A 25,168-nucleotide genomic window follows, 5' to 3' on the forward strand; every position below is an offset into this window, starting at 1 on the left:
ACAGACAGACAGACACACACACACACACACACAGCCAAAGGCTACCGTCAGGTGGGCAGAGAGAAGAGCAGGGCCTGGAATCAGCGGGTACTCTGTGCTCTGGTTACAGATACAGGGTGAAATGTGCTTATCACAGGCAGTTAGAACAACAAAAATGTGCAGTAGTTGGTCTTACAAATCTAAATATTTTCAAATGGACTTAGGGGGACAGTTAGCAGAGAAGCCTCCTGTGCCCCCCAGAGGGACTCACTACCAAGTTTGTTTGTCGGAAGGAGGACTGCCTCCCAGTCAGCTTCCCCAGGCCCTTACTGCCCATCTGTGATGTGAGTTGTTTGAAGGAAAAGAGTTTGGAGTTTGTCCAACCAGGCACTAGGGACAGACTGCCTCAGAGCCAGAGGTGATCCAGAACTTCTTTGTCATTCACAGCTGATTACACAGCCTCAGCTGAGCTCACCCTGGCTGGCCTGGGATATCCTCCTTTGGTGATGGAGCTTCTCCACACATCAGCAGCTTCAGCTTTCACAATTTGTAATTTTGTGCAAACATAAACCTGACACATCTTGGATAAATAACAGGGTGATGTAACCTGCAACCCAGGCATTTTCATTCCATAACATCTACTAACAAAGAGCTCTTCCTCAACCCATAGGGATGTCCCTTGTAGTTATGCCAGAAAGAAGTACTTGCTGGCTTCTTCCACTGCCTAACGTCCTTCAATACCAGGATCTAGCCCTCCAACCCTTGGGGTAATGGCATAAAAGAGCTAAATCAGTAAGATTTCAATGGCTCTACTGAAGGAACTCCCTCTGAAAGAGGTACTGTTTAAGAAGCAAAGTCATGTTTCTCCTTCCCAGACCCAGCGAAAATAGCTTAGTGATCTGGAAGAGGTCATCAATGACTCCAGGTGACCTGGAACATGACAGAAGCAGTTGCAGTAGTTTGGTTTATATGCTGAGACATCACTGCCTCCTTCAACCTGATGATGTGGAGACTTCAAAAGGGAAAGTGATCGTATCTAGGACCCATAATTTCTGAGACCTGGGAAACGTTTGAATTACGTGTTTTGGAGGAATCTCAGAACTATTTGGGGAAGGTCAACCCTCCTCTCTGGCTAAGAGTATTTCTAACTAAAGAGCAAATGGGGAGTCTTAAGGGCAGGAGTTTTATGGAATTAATGTAAATGCATTTCACTTGTACTCTCCGTTGGCTGGTGATGCCTAGAAAATCCGGGTTTCATGAATAGTTTCCTAATAGTGAGAAAGGTCTCAAGATTGCACTGTCTCTAGTGAAAGCGAGTTCTTGAGTGACTCAAGCCTGGACACTTCTAGTAAGCAGGGATTATTGAGGGGATTTGGGTTTCCTTTTCCAGGTGATCATATGACTCTTGAAGTCCCTTCTAATCCTCATAGTCAAAGGTAAGAGAATTTCTGTATAACATTCTTATTGAGCAGCCCCGAAAAATTCTCTTATCTGTCCCTTGGACTCTTGTGTTGTCATGAGGCTGCATGTCTTTATCACTTTAGTCAGAAGTTCTTATTTTCATAGTCAAGAATGTGGGAGAACACGAGGACAGAGTGGCAACAGAAAAGAATCACGAGAGGCCGCTTTGGAAAAACAAATCTTCTGTAGGCTTATAGATCTTATAGGAATTTAGTTCACAGTTGCTTTGAAGATCCTGGATGGCTGCTGAAAATCTGTGCAGTAGGACGTGAGGAACTTCAAGTGCCAAATTATGCTCTCCATCCTTCTCACTTGCCCATATGGCCACATCAGAGTTATACAACTGACGAGAGATTTTTATAGATTTTCTCAGCAGGATAGCACATTGATCATTTGGAGGCTTACTGAGGAAAATTGTCAAGCAGTCAATGGACGCTTCCACACTGGCAAGCTGGCCCCATTACTAACCCGGTTTAAATAACTTGACAGCACAGAGTGTCAACAGTTCAGGCTCTGATGGATCACTTTAGACAGGGGAGAAACTAAATTACCCTTCCAATGGGTTGATAAGGTTGAAATATGTAAAGAGAAGCAGTTTTCTCCTTAGAAAAAGTCCACTATAACACTTGAATCATAATGCAGTAGAGCCTTACAGCAGGAAGACTAATGATAATCTACTAGAGTAAAATTAAGAATTGGGGCAATTTTATGGATGAGATAACCCGACAGTCTCCCGCTTTGCTCTGTCAGTATGGGCATAGAATGGGGCTGACGTCCTGCCTGGTGCTACCAGGGGAAAATAACATTTTGCAAAAACAAACGCACCAACCAAACCAACAACCAGTTCAAGATTATTGTGCTATTTGTGAGCTTCATTTTATTTAACCTTGTCCTTGTACGTTAATGGGTCAAGACAGAAGTCCATTGCTAGAGCTGTTATTTTCTATAGTTTATTTAAATTGCTTTGTTTGTCAGGAGAACTTCAGCCTCTCTTATTTTCTGTGTGTGTGCAAAAGCTTTTGTTTATAATATTAAATTTTCTACTGGATATTTTATGGTGTAGATAACCTTTATCAACTTCTGTTTTATCTTTGTAAAAATATTGCCGTATGCTTCTTGTGTAAATATTAAAATCCTCAAGCCATTCCTGCATGAAATTCATTCTTCTTTTGCAAAGGAATTGGAGAAGCCAGCTGATTGCAGTTAACATGTTAAATATAAAAGTTACTACTGCCTCCATATACTTAACCCACTTTTGCCCTTTGCTTTTACCTAAAAAAAATCTTTTGATCCCATTATTTAGAATCAGTGCCGAGACTCAAAACTGCCTTGGGGCTCATCAAGCCTGAGTAACAAAATAAATCAGAGAAATGAAAAAAGGAGCAGAAAATATAGGACAAAATATTACAGTCTTCTCAAAATAGTTGCAGAATTGAGGTATGAGGTGTGGGTCTTTACTTTTCAGATATCACTTTAATTATTTCACACTGAATGTTTTGACTTGGTCGTTGTAAGTACTTTTAATCAGTTGTGGTAAAATATTTTTGGCTTTCGACTTAAGTTAAAAAATATATTATGCATATACATATGACTATGAAAGTTACCTCTATATACAGAGATGGAACATGGTGTTAACTTGTTTTTTGGATTAAGTAAATAGAGGAGTCTGCATTATGTCTGAAATCTTTATACAGCAAATATATTCCGAGCATATGCTATGTGATAAGTCTTCTGCTAGGTGTACGTTATGCAGATATCATGGGGTCAACATTTTTTTATACAATGTACTCAGATGTCTAAAAAAGAGTTGATATATATATTAATCAGAAAGATTTCCTTCCAGAGGGGCTGGGAGTTGTTGGAAGAACCATCTTGACAACTCAATGTATCTCCGTCTCTGCTAGGATTAAATAGTTTCCTCTTGTTTAGTTCAGTCTCTTTTGGGTTCAAGGTTCATCTCCCTACCAGGTTGTGTTTCCCTTTCAAGTGTTCATCTCATATTGTCTCCCTCCGTGCCTCCCCAAGATGGAATCTGTAAGGATGGCAAATCACTCACATCCTTTGGAGGACAGAGGCAGCTGTTGGGTGTATGTGTCCTTGTGTCATCCTGTAGTTCTTTTTTTTTTTTTAATTTTATTGAAGTATAGTTGATTTACAATGTTGTGCTTAATTTCTGCTGTATAACAAGGTGACTCAGTTATACATATATACATTCTTTTTCATATACTTTTACATTATGGTTTATCACAGGATACTGAATATAGTTCCCTGTGCTATACAGTAGGACCTTGTTATTTATCCATTCTATATATAATAGTTTGTTTGCATCTGTTGATCCCAAACTCCCAGTCCTTCCCTGCCCGACCCCCTTTTCCCCTTGGCAACCCTAAGTCTGTTCTCTATATCTGTGAGTCTGTTTCTGTTTCATAGATAAGTTCATTTGTGTCCTATTTTAGATTCCATATATAAGTGATATCATATGGCATTTATCCTTCTCTCTCTGACTTATTTTGCTTAGTATGATAATCTCTAGGTCCATCCACATTGCTGCAAATGGCATTATTTCATTCTTTTGAATGGCTGAGTTACTGACCTCTGGTTGAGATGTCCTTGTCCACTGAGTGACCGGCTCTTATCTGAGGTACGTGGCTGGTGAAACTCATGTCCTATTCTCTCAATCCAGGCAACATTCCCTGGGAGCTCCGCCATCTCCGTGCTGACCAGCCGAGGCCTGGCCCATCTGCCTCGAAGCCCTCATTCAGTGCACTTATTGGACCAGAGTCACCGGCTACCTGACTGTCTCCTGTGAGGCCACGGGTGCTTCTGGTGCCCTATCTGCAGCCCTTTCTCTACCCAATACCCCTGCGCCTCCACCACCACCATTTAACTCTGTGTGGCTGCATCCTCTGAGGCTGGCTTCTCTCAGGAAGAGGGACACGGATTCTTTTTGACTCAGCTTCTCCCTCTGCTGCGACATATCTGGGCCCGCTATATCATTTCCTCTCTCTCAGAAGCGTATGTAGAAAGGAGGAGGACTTGCATAAGGCTCCCCAGGCTCTAGAACCAGAAAGCTTTTCACCTGTTTGCTGTGAGGTGGCGGTTCCCTCACACCACATCACAGCTTGTTTACACTACAACTCCTAGCCAAGCCTTGCTCTTGTGATATGTAGAGATAAATTAGGTGAACTTTGAAAATCCCTCTTCTCTCTTGAGAAAATTTTCTTTTCCAGACGAATGTTGGCTACCCCAGGTTTTACAGGTGAGTACACCTCACTTGTGAGGCAGGAATTTAACGTATTCTCTTGAGGTGGGAGATACCCAGATACCACAGTTGTCTGCAGCTGATGAGAAAGAATAAGAGGCTCATTGGGGTCCTCAGTCCCCCACCTGCCTCCGTGTGACCTCCCCCAGGGCAGCTTGCCATCCCCTCCCCAATGGGGTGCACTCCCAGGCTTCAGCCTGCTCACCTCTCCACGTCTATCCTTTTGTCTTATAACATCTTCCCCCATTGCCTCCCATTTTCTCTTCTACCTCTAGACTGTAAGTCAGTCTAGGACTGTAAGTTACTTACATGCAATGCCCTGAGATTTTTGGATTGTCATCTTATTCCTTTCTTTATGACGGCTGTCCACTTTTAGACAAAAGGAAGGAAGAACCACTCTCCCTACAATAGGAAGCTCTGGGCAGAGCTTCCTCTTTGAGAGAAGAGGAAAAGAGGAGGCAATCTCTCATTTCTGAAATCTGTTGTAAGACTACATTATCAAAGGAAGAGAAGAAATACTTAAAAGGAGGAAAGGAGACTGCTAAAATTTATGATCTATGTTTTTCAACAGTTATTTCCCTCAAACCTTTCCGCTTACAACAAGGATGATGGATGCTCGTCCGTGTGTGTGTGTGTAAGTGATGATGGAAACGTCATTTGCTTGAAATCTCATGTTTTAGTTTAAAAGTGTAAGAGAAAATTTTGTTCTAATCTAGAACATATCTTTGTTTTAATAGGGAGAAATGACCTCATAAAGTAAATTTTCCATGTTTATCTTTTGGTAGAACTCCAATCCCTGGTTGAAAATCACAGCCTTATTCTCTTTACTGACATGGGTGGGTGGAAGAAATGGCTAGCTGTCCACCAAGATTCATGCTCCCCTTACACGGTGTAGAGCCATTTTGGGGAAGGAGCTGAAGCCAGGGACTACATTTCTCACCAATCACCTCTGACTCCACCTTCTCCACCAGCATCTGAGTATGAACTTGTGCAACTTGTTCTTGCCAATTAACTGTGAGCAGAAGAAATGTTTGTTCCCCGTGTTCCAGAACACTGGGATTAAGAAGCCAGTTTGCACCTCACACTAGTCAGAATGGCCGTCATTAAAAAGTCTACAAACAATAAATGCTGGAGAGGGTGTGGAAAAAAGGAAACCCTCCTACACTGTTGGTGGGAATGTACATTGGTACAACCACTATGGAGAACAGTATGGAGGTTCCTTAAAAAACTAAAAATAGAACTATCGTATGATCCAGCAATCCCACTCCTGGCCGTATAGCCCAAGAAAACCATAATTCGGAAAGATACATGCACCCCACTGTTCATTGCAGCACTATTTACAATAGCCAGGACATGGAAACAACCTAAATGTCCATCGACAGAGGAATGGATAAAGAAGATGTGGTACATATATACAATGGAGTATTACTCAGCCATAAAAAAATGAAATAATGCCATTGGCAGCAACATGGATGCAACTAGAGATTATCACAATAATGAAGTAAGTCAGACAGAGAAAGACAAATATTATATAATATCACTTATATGTGGAATCTAAAAATTGACACAAATGAACTTATTTACAAAACAGAAACAGACTCACAGACTTCAAAAACATTTATGGTTAACAAAAGGGAAAGGTGGTGGGGAGAGGGATAAATTAGGAGTTTGGGATTAATGTAAATACACTACTATATATAAAGTACATAATCAACAGGGACATACTGGATAGCACAGGAAACTCTACTCAATATTCTGTAATAACCTATATGGGAAAAGAATCTGAAAAAGAGTGGTTATATTTATATGTATAACTGAATCACTTTGCTGTACACCTGAAACTAACACAACATTGTAAATCAACTATAGTCCAATATAAAATGAAAATTAAATAAAAAAAGAAGAAGCCCATTTGCCTTCTCCACTCCCCCCCTTCTGCAATGTGCCTGGAAACATTGTGCTGAAGATGATAGAGCCATAAAAGGGAATGAGCGAATGTTCATCAGCCACCTGTTGGAAGGTATCCACCCAATATCCACACTGGACTGCTGCATGAGAAAGAAGTACCTCTTACATTGTGTTCATCCACTGAGGTTTTGGTATTTATTTTTTTACAGCAGCTAGAGTTGCCTTAAATAATACGAGGTATGTACAGAATTTAGAATCCAAGCATCGTAAATCTGTCTAGATTAAAATAGGTCACTGTGTAAATCAACTTGGGAGACAGCCACCACTAGGAAGGCAGTGGGTGTACAGTGGGCAGTTGTACCTTCTGACCATTTCTCCCAGAGTGCGCGGAGTGAAGAGAGTGGAAACCTCTGCTTCAATGAGGTATGCATGACAACCCCTAGCGCAATAACTGACACACAGGATATTATCAGGAATATTTGTTGAATGTTAGCCTACAGTGAATTTGTGGGCATGATACCATTTATTCCTCTTATGCAAATACTTTGTAGCATTCAACAAGCATTCATTTAATGCCTGTTGTATGTCAAGTGCTTTGCCTGTCAAGACTTGGCTAAGAAGCAGGGGCTCACCTTTGAGGCAGGGCTAACTATTGGAGGTCTAGACAAGAGCTGCCAGGTGCCCTTGGCCTCTTGCAAATCCACTTCAGAGGCCAAGGATCTAGGGCCTTGATTGTAGGGCCATAGATTCCTCCCGAATCAATTTCTTCTCCCTCCTCACCTGTTTTATCTCTCAATTTCCTTTCCCATCTTTTCTCCTCTTCTTGTTTTCTCTCTCTCCATCCTCCCCTTCTCCTCCCCTTCCTCTTCTTTCTCTCCTTCTCCCTCCTTTTTCCTCCTTTTACCCCCTCCTACTTTATTCCTTTTGGTTCCTCTTCTTTCTTCTCCTGTTCTTTTTCAACCTCACCTTGATTTCTGCCTTCCCAGCTCTGGTTGGTGTTTCAGATGCTGGAAGCTTCTAGTTCTACATCAAAGCCTCAACCTTAATAAATTCTGCTGCAGGTTCCTAGAAGAAAGGGTCAGTTCTGTCTCCACTGGTCCTAGTTGTAAGTAGTAACACATACAAAATACCAACTTGAGCCTTTCAAGGAGCTTTTACTTTGATGAGTATTATTCTGGAAAAGATACCCAAGAACCACAGAGTATTAAACATTGAAAGGACATTGGAGGTCATATAATTCACCTGTCTCTTCCCTTGACAAATGACAAAATTGATACCAAGAGGGAAAGTGGTTTTCCCCACAAAGCCAGCTTAGGTCAGAACTAGGACGAGAACCCAGATTTCCCTACCCCAAGTGCTCTTTCCATTACCCAGTGATTCTCATTTGATTGACCCCATACCACCAAGAAGTGTGGAAATATTTTAGGTGGAACTTGAGGCTTTCATAACGGAAATTACGGCAACTTTATTCCCCATAAGGCCTCTGCAATTAAAAATCTACCATGAAAGTGGAATATGAGAGAGGATACTATACACATTTAAATATTCTCTTCAGAAAAAAATGTTCATGTTTCTTTCAAGAGGAAGCTACGCTCTTTGATAATGGGTGGACAAGAGATTTTGAGAGTCACTGTACTTCACTAATTAGATTATTCTTGGTCCATGCTTGACCTTCTTAGGGAAGTTGATCACCTCTTCACAGGTTTGCTACCACCCCCTCTCCACAGCTATAGTTTCCAGTCATTATGATGCCAGGCAATTTTACGTCACATTTTTAGAAATCCATCCAAGTTGTTGATCTGAGTTGGCAGCGTCTTGATTTATGAACACTGTTCTGTGAAATGTGATCCAGTTGACATTTATACTCCACTCATCCATACAGCATGAACCCATTTTTGCTCAGTGCATACTCTACTCATAGGAAATCCTAATAGTGCAGGCAACTTGCTATTGATGTTCTGGCTAGCTCCAAATCATCATCAGCACCTCCAGATGAGGCTGGTGGCGATCCTGCACTTAAGGAGGCAGGCAGCATAGCCTCCTGGCACAAAAATTTGTCTCTGTGTTCATTCAGTTCTATTTGAATCCCTGCTCTGACACTTTCTAGCTGTGTTATTTTGGGAAAGTTGCTTGACCTCTCTGATCCTCAAATTTCTTGTCTTTAAATTGAATATTATAATAGTATCTACTTAAGGTGTGTGTGTGTGTGTGTGTGTGTGTGTGTGTGTGTGTGTGTGGTATTGGGAATAAAAAACACCATGGGATGTGTGACTAGCATGTGACAGTTAGTGCTCAGTAAATTTTAAGTTATTAATTACTGTATTAAACACTGCCATTATCATCTCCTCCTCCTGTTCTCTTCCCAAGTTTAAAAGAAGGTTATCTCTGTGAACGCATCTAGTACAGCTAAGGTCTGCTTACTTTATATCCGAAAAAATTAAAATGAGGTCTATTCAAGACATTCTGAATAACCTCTTCCTTTGCCACAGTAATATTGAAAAGTCCATCTTTATTGGGTTGGTTGAGCAGAGAAAATCAACTACATCAACATATATATTTATGGAGTTCAAAACACTTATTATTCTGCTAAGAGCCTTATGTTTTTCTCATTTAATCTTTATAGAAACTCTCAGAGAACTCAAGTAATTTGCTCACCATCATACAACTGGGAATGGACAAAGGTGCAATTTGAACTCTGACCTGTTTGAATTCTGAAGACCATGCCCTTTCTATAAAGCAATGTCATCCACCCTGCACCACCCTGCACAGAAGGAGAGATAACCACTAGATTTCACTCGCCACTGATGTCACAGCCATTTCTCCTCAACTACAATCAAAATGGCAAGGGCAATGGCTCTCCTAAGTGGACATAGACTCCTAGAGTGCTCCCTGAGGATTCAAGACCTTGGTTTCCTCCAAACCAGTCCCCCATCCCTTGTTCATACTCTCCATCCTGACTTTGGATGATGTCACCAGCCCCTTGTGTCATCACTCAGCTCAACTGCCTCTTTATAAGAAGAGAGTAAGACTAGGACGGTCAAGCCAAGGTGGTGAGGTCTGGATGGGCAGACCTCAGGTCATACCCAGCTATTTCCAGCCCCAGGAGAAGATCTGGAAATTTGCCTGCACAGTAAAGAAAAATGGTCAAATCACATGCCTCATCAATCGTGTGTGATGTGAAAGATTGAGGTAAGCCAGAAAAATAATGACCAATCCTCAAATGCTTGTTTTCTAGCACTTGTTTTGAATCACATCACAGAAGACAAGGCCACTTAACCATTGTAATTGGGCCTTGGGATAATTTTTTTGAAATATAAAGTTTTTATCTTTTCAAAAGGGAACATTATTACTTACTGCTTGTATCACAATTTAAATACAATTTTATGTTCATAAACCTTTCTTTTCTAATGTTCTTTGTCAACAGCTGAAGGTAAATAAAAACATTTGAATAATGTATGCTGATAAAATTCATAAAGGGAAGAATGTTTATAATAGAATTGAAAAATCAATGCCGTCAAACCCCTACACAGTCTAAAAACCCATATTCAAAACACATTATTAGGGCTTCCCTGATGGCGCAGTGGTTGAGAATCTGCCTGCTAATGCAGGGGACACGGGTTCGAGCCCTGGTCTGGGAAGATCCCACATGCCACGGAGTGGCTGGGCCCGTGAGCCACAACTACTGAGCCTGCGCGTCTGGAGCCTGTGCCCCGCAACGGGAGGGGCCGCGATAGTGAAAGGCCCACGCACCGCGATGAAGAGAGTGGCCCCCGCTTGCCGCAACTGGAGAAAGCCCTCGCACGAACCGAAGACCCAACACAGCCAATAAATAAATAAATAAAGTAGCTATAAAAAAAAAACACATTATTATTTTAAGGACAGTGACATTTCAAAGCTGTTAGGATGTCTTAAGCCCTTCCAAATTATATGACCTGAGAATATTAAATAATTATTTCTTTTGATTTTTGTCCGTAGCTATTCCAGGAATAAAGGGAAAGACAATTATGCAAACAAGCCTGGGCAACTTGCTAAAAGGATCACAAACCACAAGTGTTGTTCAGATGCCCATATTTTATGTTAGATGCATCTCCTCAAAGAGTGGAAAACGGATCTCTAATTTTTCCCCCAAGAAAGTTCTCAGTTCAGAGTGTATTTCAGCTCCCAGGGTTTTAAGCTCAAAACATAAGCCAAGTGTAAAAATATAGGAGGGTTTTACACTATTCCCCAAAACAAAATTATCTGGGTATCAAAGACCGTATTATACAAATATTTTTTCAAAAGGCACAGTCCATGCAAGTAAGGAACTAGAGAAAACTAAAGAGAAATTCAGCATGTTAGCTTTTCTTGGTCTTGAATTTCCCAGATAATTGTCCAAATGTTTGTTGCATTTTGTGTAAGGAAATACAGCCATCATTTTTTTGAGACAGAAGCACCTTTTGGATTTCTTTAGTTCATTTATTAACTTATTTTATGGTTCAGCATGAGCTGAGTGATGAGGCCATTCACATAATCCAGCCACATGTTGGGGTCAAAGCCACCAGCCTGTGACTATAGAATCCTGTCTTCTACTCAAGTCGGCTAAACACAATGAATAAACAAGGCAACAAGAGCTGAGTAACTCAGGAAAAAGATATACAAATTCTGTGCAATCAGTATGAATCTAGCACACCAGCTGGTGAGGAGCAGTGGGAAACTAAAAATGATACTGTCGATTTTAAAATAGTGGAAGCCAAGACTTGCCAGTAAATAGTCACATTCAACTAACATTTATTGAGTGCCAGCTGTACACTAAGGCCCATGCTAAGCACTTCCCATATATCACCCTCCTTTCATCTTCACAAGAACCCAGCAAAATAAGAGTTGTGGAATTTTTTTTAGAGGTGGAAACTGACATACCTCCAGGTTAAATGACAGGTTTCAAGGCCTTGCAGCTGGTAAGTCAGGGTTTCCTGACTCTACTTGAAGTAGTTCCTCCCAGAAGCAGACCCTGAGCCAAGTTTGAGTACAAGTGATGAAGAAGAAAGTGTTCCCAGGAGCAGGGAAGCAGGATAGAGATGGGCAAGGAAACAGACAAGGGTGCAATGTTAGATGAAGCCTCAGATTGAGATATTGCTTTGAGGCAAATGAACTAAGACTTTGTGTTCCCTCTTCAGTTCATCTGTGGCTGGCCCGGCCACTTCCCTTTCTGCAGAGCAACCTTTTAGTTAGGAGCATTTATCAGCAAAGCAACCAGAGGCAAGCAGAAGTTGGATGCATGGGGCTTCCCTGGTGGCGCAGTGGTTGAGAGTCTGCCTGCCGGTGCAGGGGACACGGGTTCGAGCCCTGGTCTGGGAAGATCCCACATGCCGCGGAGCAACTGGGCCCGTGAGCCACAAGTGCTGAACCTGAGCGTCTGGAGCCTGTGCTCCGCAACAAGAGAGGCTGCGATAGTGAGAGGCCCGCGCACCGCGATGAAGAGTGGCCCCCACTTGCCGCAACTGGAGAAAGCCCTCGCACAGAAAAGAAGACCCAACACAGCCAAAAATAAAAATAATAAATAAATAATAAATAAAATATTAAAAAAAAAAAGAAGTTGGATGCAAAGAGAAGGTGAAAGAATGTCATAGGAGCCTACTCTAGACTCCAAGACTTGTGCTTCCTGCTGGGTTTTGTGTGTGTGTGTAACTTTGGAATAAATTTTTTTTCCCAAAATTATGGAACCAAAAGTGTAAAAATAAAAGCACCCAAAGCAAGACAAACATAAGGAAGAGACAGATATTCCAAAGGGCATCTTCAAAGATTGCACAGTTACACAAGTTGGGCAATTTCTTTAGTTCCAACAGGAAAAAAAAAAAAAAAATCATCTGTATAAGACCTATGGCTTCACAGAGTTTGTGTGACATGCAATATTTTCCCTTGAGCTTTCCTGGAACTGAAGGGAAAAGGAGACCATTTTTGTTATTGTTTTGTTTCCTCCCTCAATTTCACATTTTTGAAACCCTATATTTGGATGAATCATCAGTTTGTTGGTGTAATAAGTCAAGCAGGACAAATTCTATTACTGTTTCTTAATAAAACATGAATTATTAGTACTCACAACTTGCTACATTTTTAAAAAGGCCCCTCTTCTTTTTTTCCTTCTGCAGCTTCTCTTCACATCTTTATTTCTACTGGGTATATAATTGTTCTGATTAATAGTGGAAACAATGACATTTATTTGAATGAGCTGTGTTAACATTTCTTCAGTGCTGACCATCACTTTACCAATCACTCCTGGGAGCATACCTGCTCCAGGACTCCCTTGTAACCAGGGGGTCTCGTCATCTCTACCTCTTTTCTCCTGTTCCAGGTGCCATTATGGGCTATGAACTTGTGTGCCACCCCCAGGCAGGAAAGAGTCTATCTATTTTTAACACTGTGATTGACCTTCATTGGGAACCAGAACCACAGTCAGTTGTGAATCTTCCACTGAGAACAATAAAAGTATTTGCTAAGAGAGACTAAACCCTCTCTATGGTATGAGTTACATGCTGCGTTCCATCTAACTAACCTAGCAAATTACATGGAATGCATAATATGGTTTAGTGCTAACTTTCCATCCCTCTTCCCAAGGATTGGGAGAAATGCTTCTGACCCTGCCTCATTTGTGTCCTCATCTTTCCATGCCATCCATGTTCTCCATCCTTCATTGATCCTCGTCCCGGCTCATTGCATTTCCCATGCTTGTCTCTGTCAAAATGGGTACTTCATTTTGATTAGTCTTTGTTCTCCAGAGAATTCTCTCCTTTCAGAGTTGCTCAAAGTGCATGCTTTCCACAGAGGGCTGAATCTGGCTCTCCCAAATTCAACTGACACCATTCCTTGGTAAAAGAACAAGAGGAAGGTTGGCCCTCTTGCAACACACACTCTATAACCAGCCAACTATAACCACCAGTTACACCAGAAATAGCTTCCTTCTCCTGCACTGTCCGTCCTCTGACTTAGGCCCGCTGAGTGATGTTATCCGTGTGTGAGTGTGCACACTTACTGTCTGTCACAGTTGTGCACATGCATCAGGAAGCACTCCATGCTCTTATGTCCCCCCCCGCATGTGGGCTTCACAGAGGTGCTCTGTATGTGGGCAGGCCCCGAGGCTCGGAGCGTGCTCATGCATAGCTATCTAAGTTATTGCTCCACGTGGAAATGTAGACTGGCGATTGTAATCACATCTTGGGCCAGTTCTCAAAATCTCTGCCCCATAAAGAAGAGAAATAGGGAGATTGACTGATTTCTTTTAATAATCAGGACAGCTAGTGAAATATAACCTGTCACTTACCACTAATCAAACATGAGAGTTTCAAAGTTTCTGTGACTTCAGAAAAGGCACTTATGCCTAATTTATAATCAGTTCCAGAAAAATAAGTGACATTCCATAGATCAAATACAAGATAGTCAAACTAGGATACATTAACATCACATTTAACTATATTTTTAAAATCATATGAAGCAATAAATTGAGATGGATTAGTAACTGGAGAGAAGCTGAGAAATGTTAGGCATCTGAAAAGACACTTATCATCACACATGCAATTTACTATCAAATAATACTGATTGCTTCCATTATAGAAGAAGCCAGATTCTGATAAAGGGGAGAAATATTTCATAAGAATTTTTGAAAAGATGCTAAAATATTGCAAACCTCTTTCTACTTTCAAATGGATGAAGAACTGAACTCTTATTCTCATATTAAAAGCTCTTTGTCACTCTCCTATAAATCACTTCTCATTGCTCGAAATGTGGATCAATTCTGTAGTCATATCCTCAGATTTTTTTGTTGCTGTGGACTAAAATCCACCACAGGCTTTCAGAGAAGATTCCGGTGTGATGTATTTTTAAAACTACAGAGGTAGAGTTCCTTAGCATAGAGATAATTTGTAATTCAGAGGTAATTTCATAAAAAGGAATCATGCTAGTAAAATATCATTACCACTGTGTTGTTTTTAATGTAGCATCTAAAATGATTTAAATTGGATTTTGGAAGGAACCCATGCAAAAGACAGAACTAAAACTAATATTATTTTTCCCTGAAAATAATATAGAGTAGATGCTGATTTAAAGGGATAGAGTACAGAAGTCTATTGGTCACTGTCATCCATTTTGAATGGAGACATGATCAGATGTGAACTGGTGCCAGGCAAAGCCAGATCTTTCTGTGACTGGTTCATAATTTCTGTGCTTCTCCCCATTGCTCAGCCTTTAGATGAATCTCTGGTTATTACTCTCTTTTTATTTTTCAGGACTAACTAAGGTTTCTGAGCTTCACTCTCTTTTTCCTAATTATAATTTCTCAAATATATGACCAGTTTCAGATTTTATAATGTCAGATACAACCAAATGAAACAAAAATGCTCACTGTCTTAGCTTACCAAGGACACAAATCTCAAGCATCTAAGAGATGGTGAAAGGAATGAGGATATGATGAGGTTCCTAAAGGATATGGAAATCAATGTCTTTGATTCTCCTTGGAAAAAGAAAAATAAAAAATCATACTCAAGATGAGAGAGCACTGAGCCTTGGTCAGGGGCAGGACTTATGTAGAGTTCTTATTGCTTGCACAGGTGTTTGAGACCTGACTTTAAGATTGAAGTGAGTTCATTCTCATCAACAGTTGAAGGTAAAATTCTATCAGCAATCCCTGAGTTAAAAAAAAAAACAACCCTGTCTGTCTGTCTGTCTATCTGTCTATCTATCATCTACCTATTTTTGTTCATTATTCTGTAAGGAAAAATTTAAGACTTTAGAAAGGGAAAAAGGATTACTAGATATCTATTCAGCAGAATGCCAGAGTCCCCGGATAGTCTGCTCTTACAGGGATGTGAACCGTTGTCTTTCACTAGGCTGTTATTTAACTAGTAGAAAATGGATGGTAATGCAAAGCTCTGCAAATGATTCCTGTTCATGGCAATGCAAATGAATTTTTTTCAGTAGAGAATATAAATCTCTGTAAATCAAATCCTCATTTGGACCGGTTCTAACACCTTACCTGTTCCCTTCTTTTTTTTTTTTTAAGACACCAATTGTACTTGAACATTTGTTACTTTTTTAAAAAAATTAATTAATTAATTAATTAATTTATTTATTTATTTTTGGCTGTGTTGGGTCTTCGTTTCTGTGCGAGGGCTTTCTCTAGTTGTGGCAAGCGGGGGCCACTCTTCATCGCGGTGCGCGGGCCTCTCACTATCGCGGCCTCTCTTGTTGCGGAGCACAGGCTCCAGACGCGCAGGCTCAGTAGTTGTGGCTCACAGGCCTAGTTGCTCCTCGGCATGTGGGATCCTCCCAGACCAGGGCTCGAACCCGTGTCCCCTGCATTAGCAGGCAGATTCTCAACCACTGCGCCACGAGGGAAGCCCCTGTTCCCTTCTTAATGTGTCAAAAATATTTTTGACACGTGTTCATTTTATATCTATATGAGAGTCAGAATTTTATATTTGTTGGAAGACTATCCTTTAACAATACTCAATAAGGGACTTCTTTTCCTTTTTAGAGCTAAAATGATTCTGGAGGAAGGGCAATGATGCCAGTAGGAGCAGAATCATTTAGTACCACTTGTGGAATACTTTTGCAGAATACCAGAAATAGTTGGGATATGGTTAGGGATGGGGCAGGGCTGAAAGTGCTGTGATACTGGGAGCAAAGACCCAGTTTTGTGCTACATGCACACACACCTTTATAGGTGTACACTACACAAATATGCTTATGGGGGAAAGGGAGAGAGGAGAGAGACATTTCTTTTCCTGAAACTTTCCTCTTACCCTTTATTTGTTTCTTGACTTAATATTTCTTACACGCATCATTATTTGTTTTGCTTTCTTCCTGAAGAAATTTCACAGAATGCCTGCAATTTATACAGCAGATATATTTATTTTGGCATGCTGTCACTTTCATTTCTTTCAAGAGAAAATAATTTCAAAATACTTTGTCAGTAAAAATTTTTTACATCTGTCTTTCTAGACTGTATATCATTTTTGTGTGCTTGTTCAGGGGCACCTTACAGAGCTATCCACTATTCTTTCACACACCCAACCCCTATAATTAACTAAAAACATAGTTGATTTTTAAAATTTTTTATTAAATGTTATAGTGCTTTCCTGTAAGCTACCAGGGCAGATCCTGAGCAAGCCTGTGAACCATGAATAAGATGCAGCCTATGATTAGGGAACAAGAGCAGAAAAGCTCAACTGAAAGCTGTAGGATTAGTGATGGAGGCTGGCTCAGTGATTCCCAAGTAGAGTTTGTAGTTGTAGACTGAGCAAAAAGGCAGGCTCACAACAGATAGTGCGTGTTGAATATGCCTATTCAACTCAGCCTGGTACTGAAACACTGTTCATCTGTTTCCTTCTCTGAGTTGTCATCAATTGATGCTGTGTCCCCACAGACGGCCATGAGCCTGGCCAGGGAAGGCCTTGGCAGGGTACCCAAACATGTTTCTTTCCCTAAACACAAGAGCTCCAAAACTTCATAGCCATCTTGAAGGGACTTATTGCTATAGAAGTAAAGTGTCCAAGAAAGGGGAGTAGAGAGAACATCAAGGAAGAGGCATTTGCCCAATGAAAGTTTGTTCATACTTCTTTGCCCTTGCCTTAGGTTGAAGAATTCCTCTGCAGACCTGTGAATGTCTGGGGCTGCACTTAGCCCAGGCTGCAAACACAAAGCTGGATTATCAAAGGAGACCAGTGTCCCCTCTATAGCAGGGAGGCATCTGGTCTCAGGCTTGGACTCAGAGCATCTGCTTGGTTCTGCCTATCTTGTATAACTTAGTGTCCAGACCACCGTATGACTCTCTGCTTCCGAGCTTGGTAGTTCTTGCTTTGCTGGAGCTGAAATATCTTGCCATCTTCCTTGACTTATTATATGAAAATCAGGTGAAAGCCAGTTTATTTCAGTCACACAAATTCAGGGTCGGTGCTTGAAGATGAAAGAAGTGGCAGGTTTGACAGTACAAGTAAAGAGAGTCTAAGAAATGAAGAAGAAAATACCTATCTTTAATCTAAAATTGCTCAGACCTAACTAGGTTTTTATTACAAAGATATTTATTAAAAAAAAACCTTCAAACCCACAGAAAAGTTTATATGTATAATTTTTGCTGAATCATTTGAGAGAATGTTGTAGTGCCACAATCCTTCACTCCTAGGAATAAGGACATTCCCTTACAGAATTACAATGCAATGATCAAATCAAGAAGTTCAACACAAATATGATACTATTCTTCAATATATAATCCATGTTCAAGTTTCACCACTTGTCCCAGTAATGGCCTTCATAACAAGTTATATTTTTTGATTCAAGACTCAGCATAGTAATAATTCTCTTCAGTCTCCTTATATCTAGATCAGTTTTCAGCCTTTCGTTGAATTGAATTAGACATTTTTGAAGAGTACAGGCCAGTTGTTTTGTAGAAAGTCCCTCAGTTTGTGTTTGTAGGATGGTTTCCTTATGATTAGATCCAGGCAAAAATTTTTTTTTTTTTTTTTTTTTTTTTTGCAGAAATTCTACATAAGTAATGTTGTGTCCGTCTCAGCACATCAAATCTGGAATTTTGTGATGTTATTTTGTTTCATTATTGGTGACATTAGCTTTGATCATATGGTTAAAAATGAATCCTGTGCAGGATTTGGCAGTAAAAAGAGAATGAAGGATAGTATAAAAGCTTTATTTCACTCTATTAAGTATATTATTGTATCTAATATAGTAATATGTGAGGAGATACTTTTAGACTATGGAAGTATCTTGTTCCCAAATAAACATTTTAGCCAATGGTTTAAATATCTGTAATGATTCTTCCTTGAATCAATTAATACTATAGACTTTGAAAATAATGATTTTCTATTTCATTTATTTCACATACAATGTTAAGAATTCTGCTGAAAAGGGGAGCTGCCCCTTTCTCTGTTTCTTCTTCCCTCCCTCTCTCATTTCATTCTAATGTGACAGCTCCCTTTTCCTATGATATTTTATTAGAATTTTAACCTGTTTGCACTGGAGAGTCTATTGACAAAAGTCACTTTGTGGTTATTCGAACCATGTGGATAACAAAGGAAAGGACCTTTATCACCCTCTTCATCTCTGTATCTACTGTACCATATGCTTCAGTATTATCAGTGTGCACAAACACTTTTTAATATATCCCACAGAAAGAAATACATTTTCCATTATAATCCTGTGTTCATTTACCTATGCATTAACATAAGCTGAAAAATATCACTTATGTTTATTACCCTTAACATATGCAAAATGTATTTTCTAGTCTATTCTAGTTTTTTTAAATAGTGACATCCACCTATATTAGTCTGCTCGGGATGCCATAACAAAATACCATAGACTGGATGGCTTAAACAACAGGAATTTGTTTCTCAGTTCTGGAGGCTGGAAGTCCTAGATCAAGGGGTGGTCAGATTTGGTTCCCCATGAGGGCCCTTTTCCTGGCTTTGCAGATGCTTGCCTCCTCACTGTGTCCTTATGGCAGAGACAGAGAGAGAGAGAGAGAAAGAGAAAGAGAGAAAGAGAAAGAGAAAGAGAAAGAGAGAGAGAGAGGGACAGAAAGTTCTCTGGTGCTCTCTGGCATCTCTTCTAATAAGGACACTAGTACCTCATGACCTCATTTAAACCTAATTACCTCCCAAAGGACCCATCTCCAATACCATCACACTGGGCATTCAGCTTTCAATGCATGAATATTGTGGGGGACACAATTCACCCCATAAATTGATCTCATATCAATTACTGGGTAACAACCCACAGTTTGAAAAACTTTGCTCTATGGCCCATATTTTTCCCAGTCTCTGAACTCTAGGGAAGTTTTCACTAAGTTTTATGTTACATGCCCTCCTATTTTCCTAACCACGTGCACACATAAACACTACAGCCCTATATGATGTGGAGATAAATAGGACTGAGAATTTATAATGGCAAACATTCCTTGAAATTAAAAAAAAATCAAAATGGCCTCCCAAATTCAAACAAATTATTTATAATATAAAACAAGTTTCTAGCTACTTACAGAGTTGCAGCTACATTAAATCATTGTTGTCTGGTATTCACAGCAACTAGGCAATTTTTATTCATGGAGGCTGTTTGCATGTGGGACCCCTGGATTATTCATTACCACTCCATTTCCTGGTCATTTCAATTACTCATTTCCCTTAACCAGGTTGACTGATTTTCTTTCTTTCCTCAAATAATTCATTGTTTGACTGAATCGACCAAGTAACAGCTTGTGTTCTGGAGATAATGCAAGTAAATGCAGAGCTGACAGCTAATCTAGATGAGACCATTTGTTTTGGGTGGATCTTAATATGGTCTTAAGAAAAACAACCATCAGAAATTATCCCTGGACAGATAAGCTAATAATTTTGAGAAATAGAAGGCAGTTATTATTCTGGCTTCCCTTCTTTTTAATTTATTTCTTAATAATTTGAAGCTACTTGGGAATGATGAGAATAGATACCAAATATTTCCTCTAAGCTAATAAGATATTTTTGTTAGAAATTTAACAAATAAATTCACTTTATTATCTAAAGAAGGTCCACAGAAAGAATTGCTGGGGTTCAATCACTCAAACCTGATATCAACTTGAGAATATCATTGAGTTATACTACCAACTCTCTAGGGCTGGGTCATTTAGAATATTTCATAATGCAATGTATCCTGGAAAGCTGTATTTCTCCAAATAAGATAGTTTGATGTGTTCACCATTAAGGTTTTTCTTTGGTGAATCTAAGGGTGATTGGTGACTTCCATATTAAAATTGCCTGGGCTATAATCATCATTGTGATCATACTCTATGGTTTAGAGCTGAGTCTTGTATAGTCATTCACTCTCTGTTGGTGCTAACTTATAACTCTTTCCTGTGTTATGCAATGTTCCTGTCTGAATAATTCCCACCAACCAACAAAGGTAGAGTAATCTCTACACAAACAGAAGTGTTGATTGGGGGCCTTAATTTTGAGAAGAGATCAACCTCTTTATTGTCAACCAGTTTTTAAAGACCAAAGATGGTCCAGAATCAGCAATACAGAATACATGTAACTCTGAACATTTTTCAGAGGAATAACTTGACATTATCTAGTGCCTGAGTTTTTATCCAAAGCTAAACTATACAAAATTCATGGAAGATTGCCTGTATGATCTGTGGCCCCTTCATTGCTCCATTTGTTTGAATTGAGAGAAATTATAAAAAGCAGTCATAATAAATTTGCCTTTACATCTATATAGGGATGTCACCGATTAAAACACTTATTGTCTTCTATACTTAGAGAATAGGCAGGAGAACTTTTCCTTTAGTATCCCAAATGAGGTAAGAGAATGATGACTGGATATCAATTCAGACGAAAGTGATGAAATGTCTCTATTTGCCCAGGATGGCCTCGTCTTTACCTGTTGTTTTGCTGTAATTATTAATAGTGACTCCCTTTATCATTTTCAAAAGTATCTGTGTTTTTAATATTAATCATGTGGTCCCCCTACCACAGGAACACAAATTCTACCCAGTTTGGGGTTAAGAAAAGGAGACAGAGCATCTCCCCTCTTAGAAACAGTTGGTTTCTTGCTTACATTCTTGCTTACAGAGTTTGGCTTTGTGTCATAGGCAGAGCCCTGAACAAGTCTACCTGAATGCTACGTGCAACATTGCAGCCAAGGATCTGGGAATGGTCAGGTCTTGGGAAAGTAAAAAAATCAACTTTGGTTAAGTCTTAGAAGCAGTGTGGGCATTTGAATATTTCCCTGCAGTGTCTTGAATAGGAAATACAGGGTTAGGAAAACTTTTTCTTCACAGTGATTATAGGAGTCAAAGTAAGACCATGGTCAGAGAGGAAAGTGTTCTTAATTTTGATGAATTCTATGACACGCAGCTCAAACATCGATGGTGTCCTATGTCCTCACACTGATGACTTTAAACTATTTGGATGTCATAGAAATAATCTATTATTTCTATGGTATATATGGTCAAGACTACTGTTTGGAATGTTTTATTCACCTCTAAAGGGGCTGTAAAGAATAACTCTATGCATGAGTAACACTCAAGGAATAAAAACTATTTCTTTCCTTGAATATATTTATAAATCATCAGTGTACTTTTGTACTCCCAAAGAGTACAATATCCTAACATATGATGCATACCAGAGTCACTATTTCTTTAAAAATCGTTTTCTAAAGGTTGAAAATAGAGCAGCAATTTGAACTTGAAAGTCAGACATCCTACAACAGCTAGCAAATTGCAGACTCACAAAGTCAGCTACCTTTTTATCCTTCTCTTGATTGGAGAATTGGGCAGAAATGATCAAGATCAATCCAGGATGCATGAATTTCATCTTCTTCAGTTTCTGAATGTTGTATGAGGCCTATAATTTTGTCTGCAAGATGACGCTCTTAGGGAGTGAACAAAGAAAGCAATTGATGCTCTATTCTTACTCTTGCAACGAATTTTTGCTTATTACCTTCTTCAAAGTACAATTGAGTGAATAGTGATTGCCCCTGCATAGGCGTAAATGCATATATGTGGAAGAAGCTAAAAATGAATGGCAGGAAAAGAGCTTTCAACTTCCAAAACCATTTGCTCAGTCTGCTACATGAGGCCAGATTTGTGCAGTAGATGTCAAGCCTAAAACAGAATAGACTCTTCCAGCTTTGTTGCTAACTTTGGGTCCAGTAATATAAGGTAAACAGAAGCAAATGTTACTAATATAGGTTTTTCTACCTGTGGACAGGTAGAACATGAATTGTTTACTTCAATGCCATGTCTTTTGAGCACTTACTATGCGCTTTGCATATTTTTAAGGTACATATTTGTGAAATTAGTCCATGGATTCTATTCCATGAATGACTGGAAATAAATGTTCAGTTGGTTCAATTTACATAAATTTTTCTTCCTTTCCCCTTCCCCATTATAAGTCTTTCTCCTTAATCAAACAGTGTTATTAGAATGTAAACAGATTTCTTTCCCTAGCTAAATCATTTGCAAATGATTGCCCACAACTATTTCACTTCATGAATCTCCATTAATTGCATATATTACTATTCAGCTCACACATATATAGTGAACTCTCATTTTGGCACAATAATTAAGGAATGGACACTAACAGTTAATTGACCATTCTGGTTAACTGGTAATTATATGATACATTTCCAGAAATTAAGCAAAATCACAAGCACTATATAACACATCATTTAATCTTATCTTTCACAGTCACGGGGAATTTCAGAATCTTCATGTGGCTCAAACTCCATCTATTTACTTATTTCATGAGCACCAAGGCCTATCAAAGTTTATCTTTGGAATATACGTGTATGTGGACTCAGCCCTATTTTCCCCACCCCTGGTTAATTCACTCTTCCTTCTGAAATTGCAGAGATTATTAAAAAGAGAAGTTCATAATTTTACTCCTCTGCTTAGAACAATGGCTATTCTTTCAGGGTAAAATTCAAACTTTTCAGTATGGTCTAGACCATACTTACTTTTCAGGGTCATACATCATCAGCCTTCTCTATATCCCAATCCCACTCGGCACACGTGCGTCATCTCTACACCTTCAGTCTATCCTCTAATTAGAAAAATGATTTTCAGGTTGCAGAAGCCTCTGGCTACTTCCTGGCCTCCAGGCCTCTGCACCTGCTGTCTCTTTGACTGGACCATTGTCTTCCCGTTCTACACTTTCTATCCCATTGCATGACTAATTCATATCCATCCTTCAGATATCAGCTTCACCACGGGTTTATCCAAGAGTGCTGCCTGCCTCTCTGATACGTCTTTGAGACGTAAACATCTTTCATCCCAGCGCTTATATTTTGGACTAAAATTCCCTGTTTACCTCTTTATGTCCCCAAGTCTGGAAGGACCTTCATGGTAATCAGTCTCACCATTAAAAACCCAACACCTAACCCAGTGACTATATATAGAAGTCACTCTATGTATTTTAATTAAATAAATGAATGTACTGCTTTCCTTGATATGAAAAAGCATAAAATTTAATTAGTTTAAATATCAGTTTTCTATATGCACTATAAAAAAAGATAGCAGATAAACTATTTACATTGAATCTTTAGCTACCTGAGCATGTGCCCTAGAAAATTCTTTCTAAAATTAATACCATATATTAACATGTTTGCTTGTCACTTAACTTCTTTTCATAAAAAAAAATGTGCAGATTGGGCAAATGCAGAGCTGGTTAGGTCAAAATCACCTGGCTGCCCTTCATAAAAATGAATATAAGATTCTGCTCATTTGCATGCTCTGATGATTACAAGATAATGAATTGCGACATATAACCTGAGAACAAAGATTTATAAAGTGAGAATGGCAGAAAATATGAACAAGGAACCGTGGATGTGTTGTGTTAAACAGATTCTCAAATCTTGAGAAATTGCAAACTAAATATAGTAGCCTGTGATAAAACTCTGAGAATTTAATCAAGCAATTACATACAGGAAAAGTATTTAATTAAGAGGTAATCAACAGGATTTCAGGTTTGTTAAGAAATAATCAAACCCAACTGATGTCATCATCATCCAAGAAGGCATCCTCATAAAGAACTGGCACCTCACATCCTCAAGGGTGTGACCCAAGTCTCAGAGCCTGGTGGAGATGCCTGAGAGAGGGCTCTCAGCTGTGCCAAAGTGAGAGGACCTGAGGCAGGAAGTCTGTCGTCGTAGTTATCAGCTTTGCTGTGGTGATTAATGACCCTTCAATCTCAATGGTTTCCAAACATAAATGCTTATTTCTTATGCGCATTTCATGTTAGCTGTGAGTCAGCTGTAGCTCTGTCTCAACATCCCTTTACTGCAAATCCAGGCTGAAGGAGAAGCACTTATTGGGACATGGCGTTCTCGTGGGAAAGGAAACACAAGAAGCAATATTTAAACACAAACTCACTGCTATGATTCATTTCAGACGTGGCATATGTCACAACTGCTTACATTCCATTGGCCAAAACAAATCATCTGACTAAGCCTGATATTAGACTGAGGAAGTATCTGCCACCAACACAGAAGCCCTGAAAGTCACGTGCAGGCTGGGGTAGTGTTATGTACTCTTCTTATACAGAAGTGAATGAATACTTGGGAACAATAATATAATGGACCATAGTCCTTGAACTGGGACATAGAGAGGACAGAGTCAAAATGAAGAACGTGGCAGGGACGTGTTAGTTTGAAAATGAAAGGCCTTGTGGGATAACATTTCTAAAACTTGTGTCTAGTCCATTATATAGAGAGGCTGGAGGTTAAGGACTCGGGCACACAGATCTCAGACTGTCCTGGATGGGAATCTGGGCTGTACTGTTTATTACCTTTGTGACCTGATGGGTCATTTCACTTCTCTGAGCCTCAGTTTCTCTGGCAGAGTCTATTCCCTGCTCATGAAATATCAAAGAAAAATCCACATGCTTCTCTATATTTACTCACCCCACCTGCAGTTGGAGTGAGGCCTGAGACAGATTCTGGCTATAGGATTTTCTTCCTGTCCTATCTGCGGGGATAGGAAACTTCCAGACATGGCCCCTTAAATCTGCCCCGAGATCCTCGGCTCATTTTCTTCTCTTCTGCAAA

At 39.6% G+C, this 25,168-nt stretch overlaps 2 protein-coding genes across 16 annotated transcripts in view; one reads left to right on the top strand and one right to left on the bottom strand.

Annotated features, from left to right (window-relative positions):
* The window catches only part of LOC309604693 (uncharacterized protein), a 219,936-nt gene that overhangs the window by 188,752 nt on the left and 6,016 nt on the right, over nucleotides 1-25,168 (top strand). For 8 of the 14 annotated variants that reach the window (XR_014230954.1, XR_014230955.1, XR_014230956.1 and 5 more), the window contains 3 exons: nucleotides 2,744-2,877; nucleotides 4,124-4,699; nucleotides 9,234-10,004. Coding sequence is in view for 2 of the 14 variants with exons in the window: in XM_082339663.1 (XP_082195789.1) it covers nucleotides 2,744-2,877; nucleotides 4,124-4,160 (171 nt within the window). In the remaining 12 variants the exon portion in view is untranslated. Of the gene's footprint in view, nucleotides 1-2,743; nucleotides 2,878-3,958; nucleotides 4,082-4,123; nucleotides 4,700-5,273; nucleotides 5,337-9,233; nucleotides 10,005-10,585; nucleotides 25,164-25,168 lie in introns of those variants that run through there. The other 6 variants (XR_014230949.1, XR_014230950.1, XR_014230951.1 and 3 more) reach the window with 5 other exon arrangements.
* The window catches only part of HTR7 (5-hydroxytryptamine receptor 7), a 671,904-nt gene that overhangs the window by 58,188 nt on the left and 588,548 nt on the right, over nucleotides 1-25,168 (bottom strand). The window lies entirely within an intron of this gene.

The sequence above is a fragment of the Balaenoptera borealis genome (assembly GCF_965194805.1).
Source record: "Balaenoptera borealis genome assembly, chromosome: 10".
Lineage (NCBI taxonomy): Eukaryota > Metazoa > Chordata > Mammalia > Artiodactyla > Balaenopteridae > Balaenoptera > Balaenoptera borealis.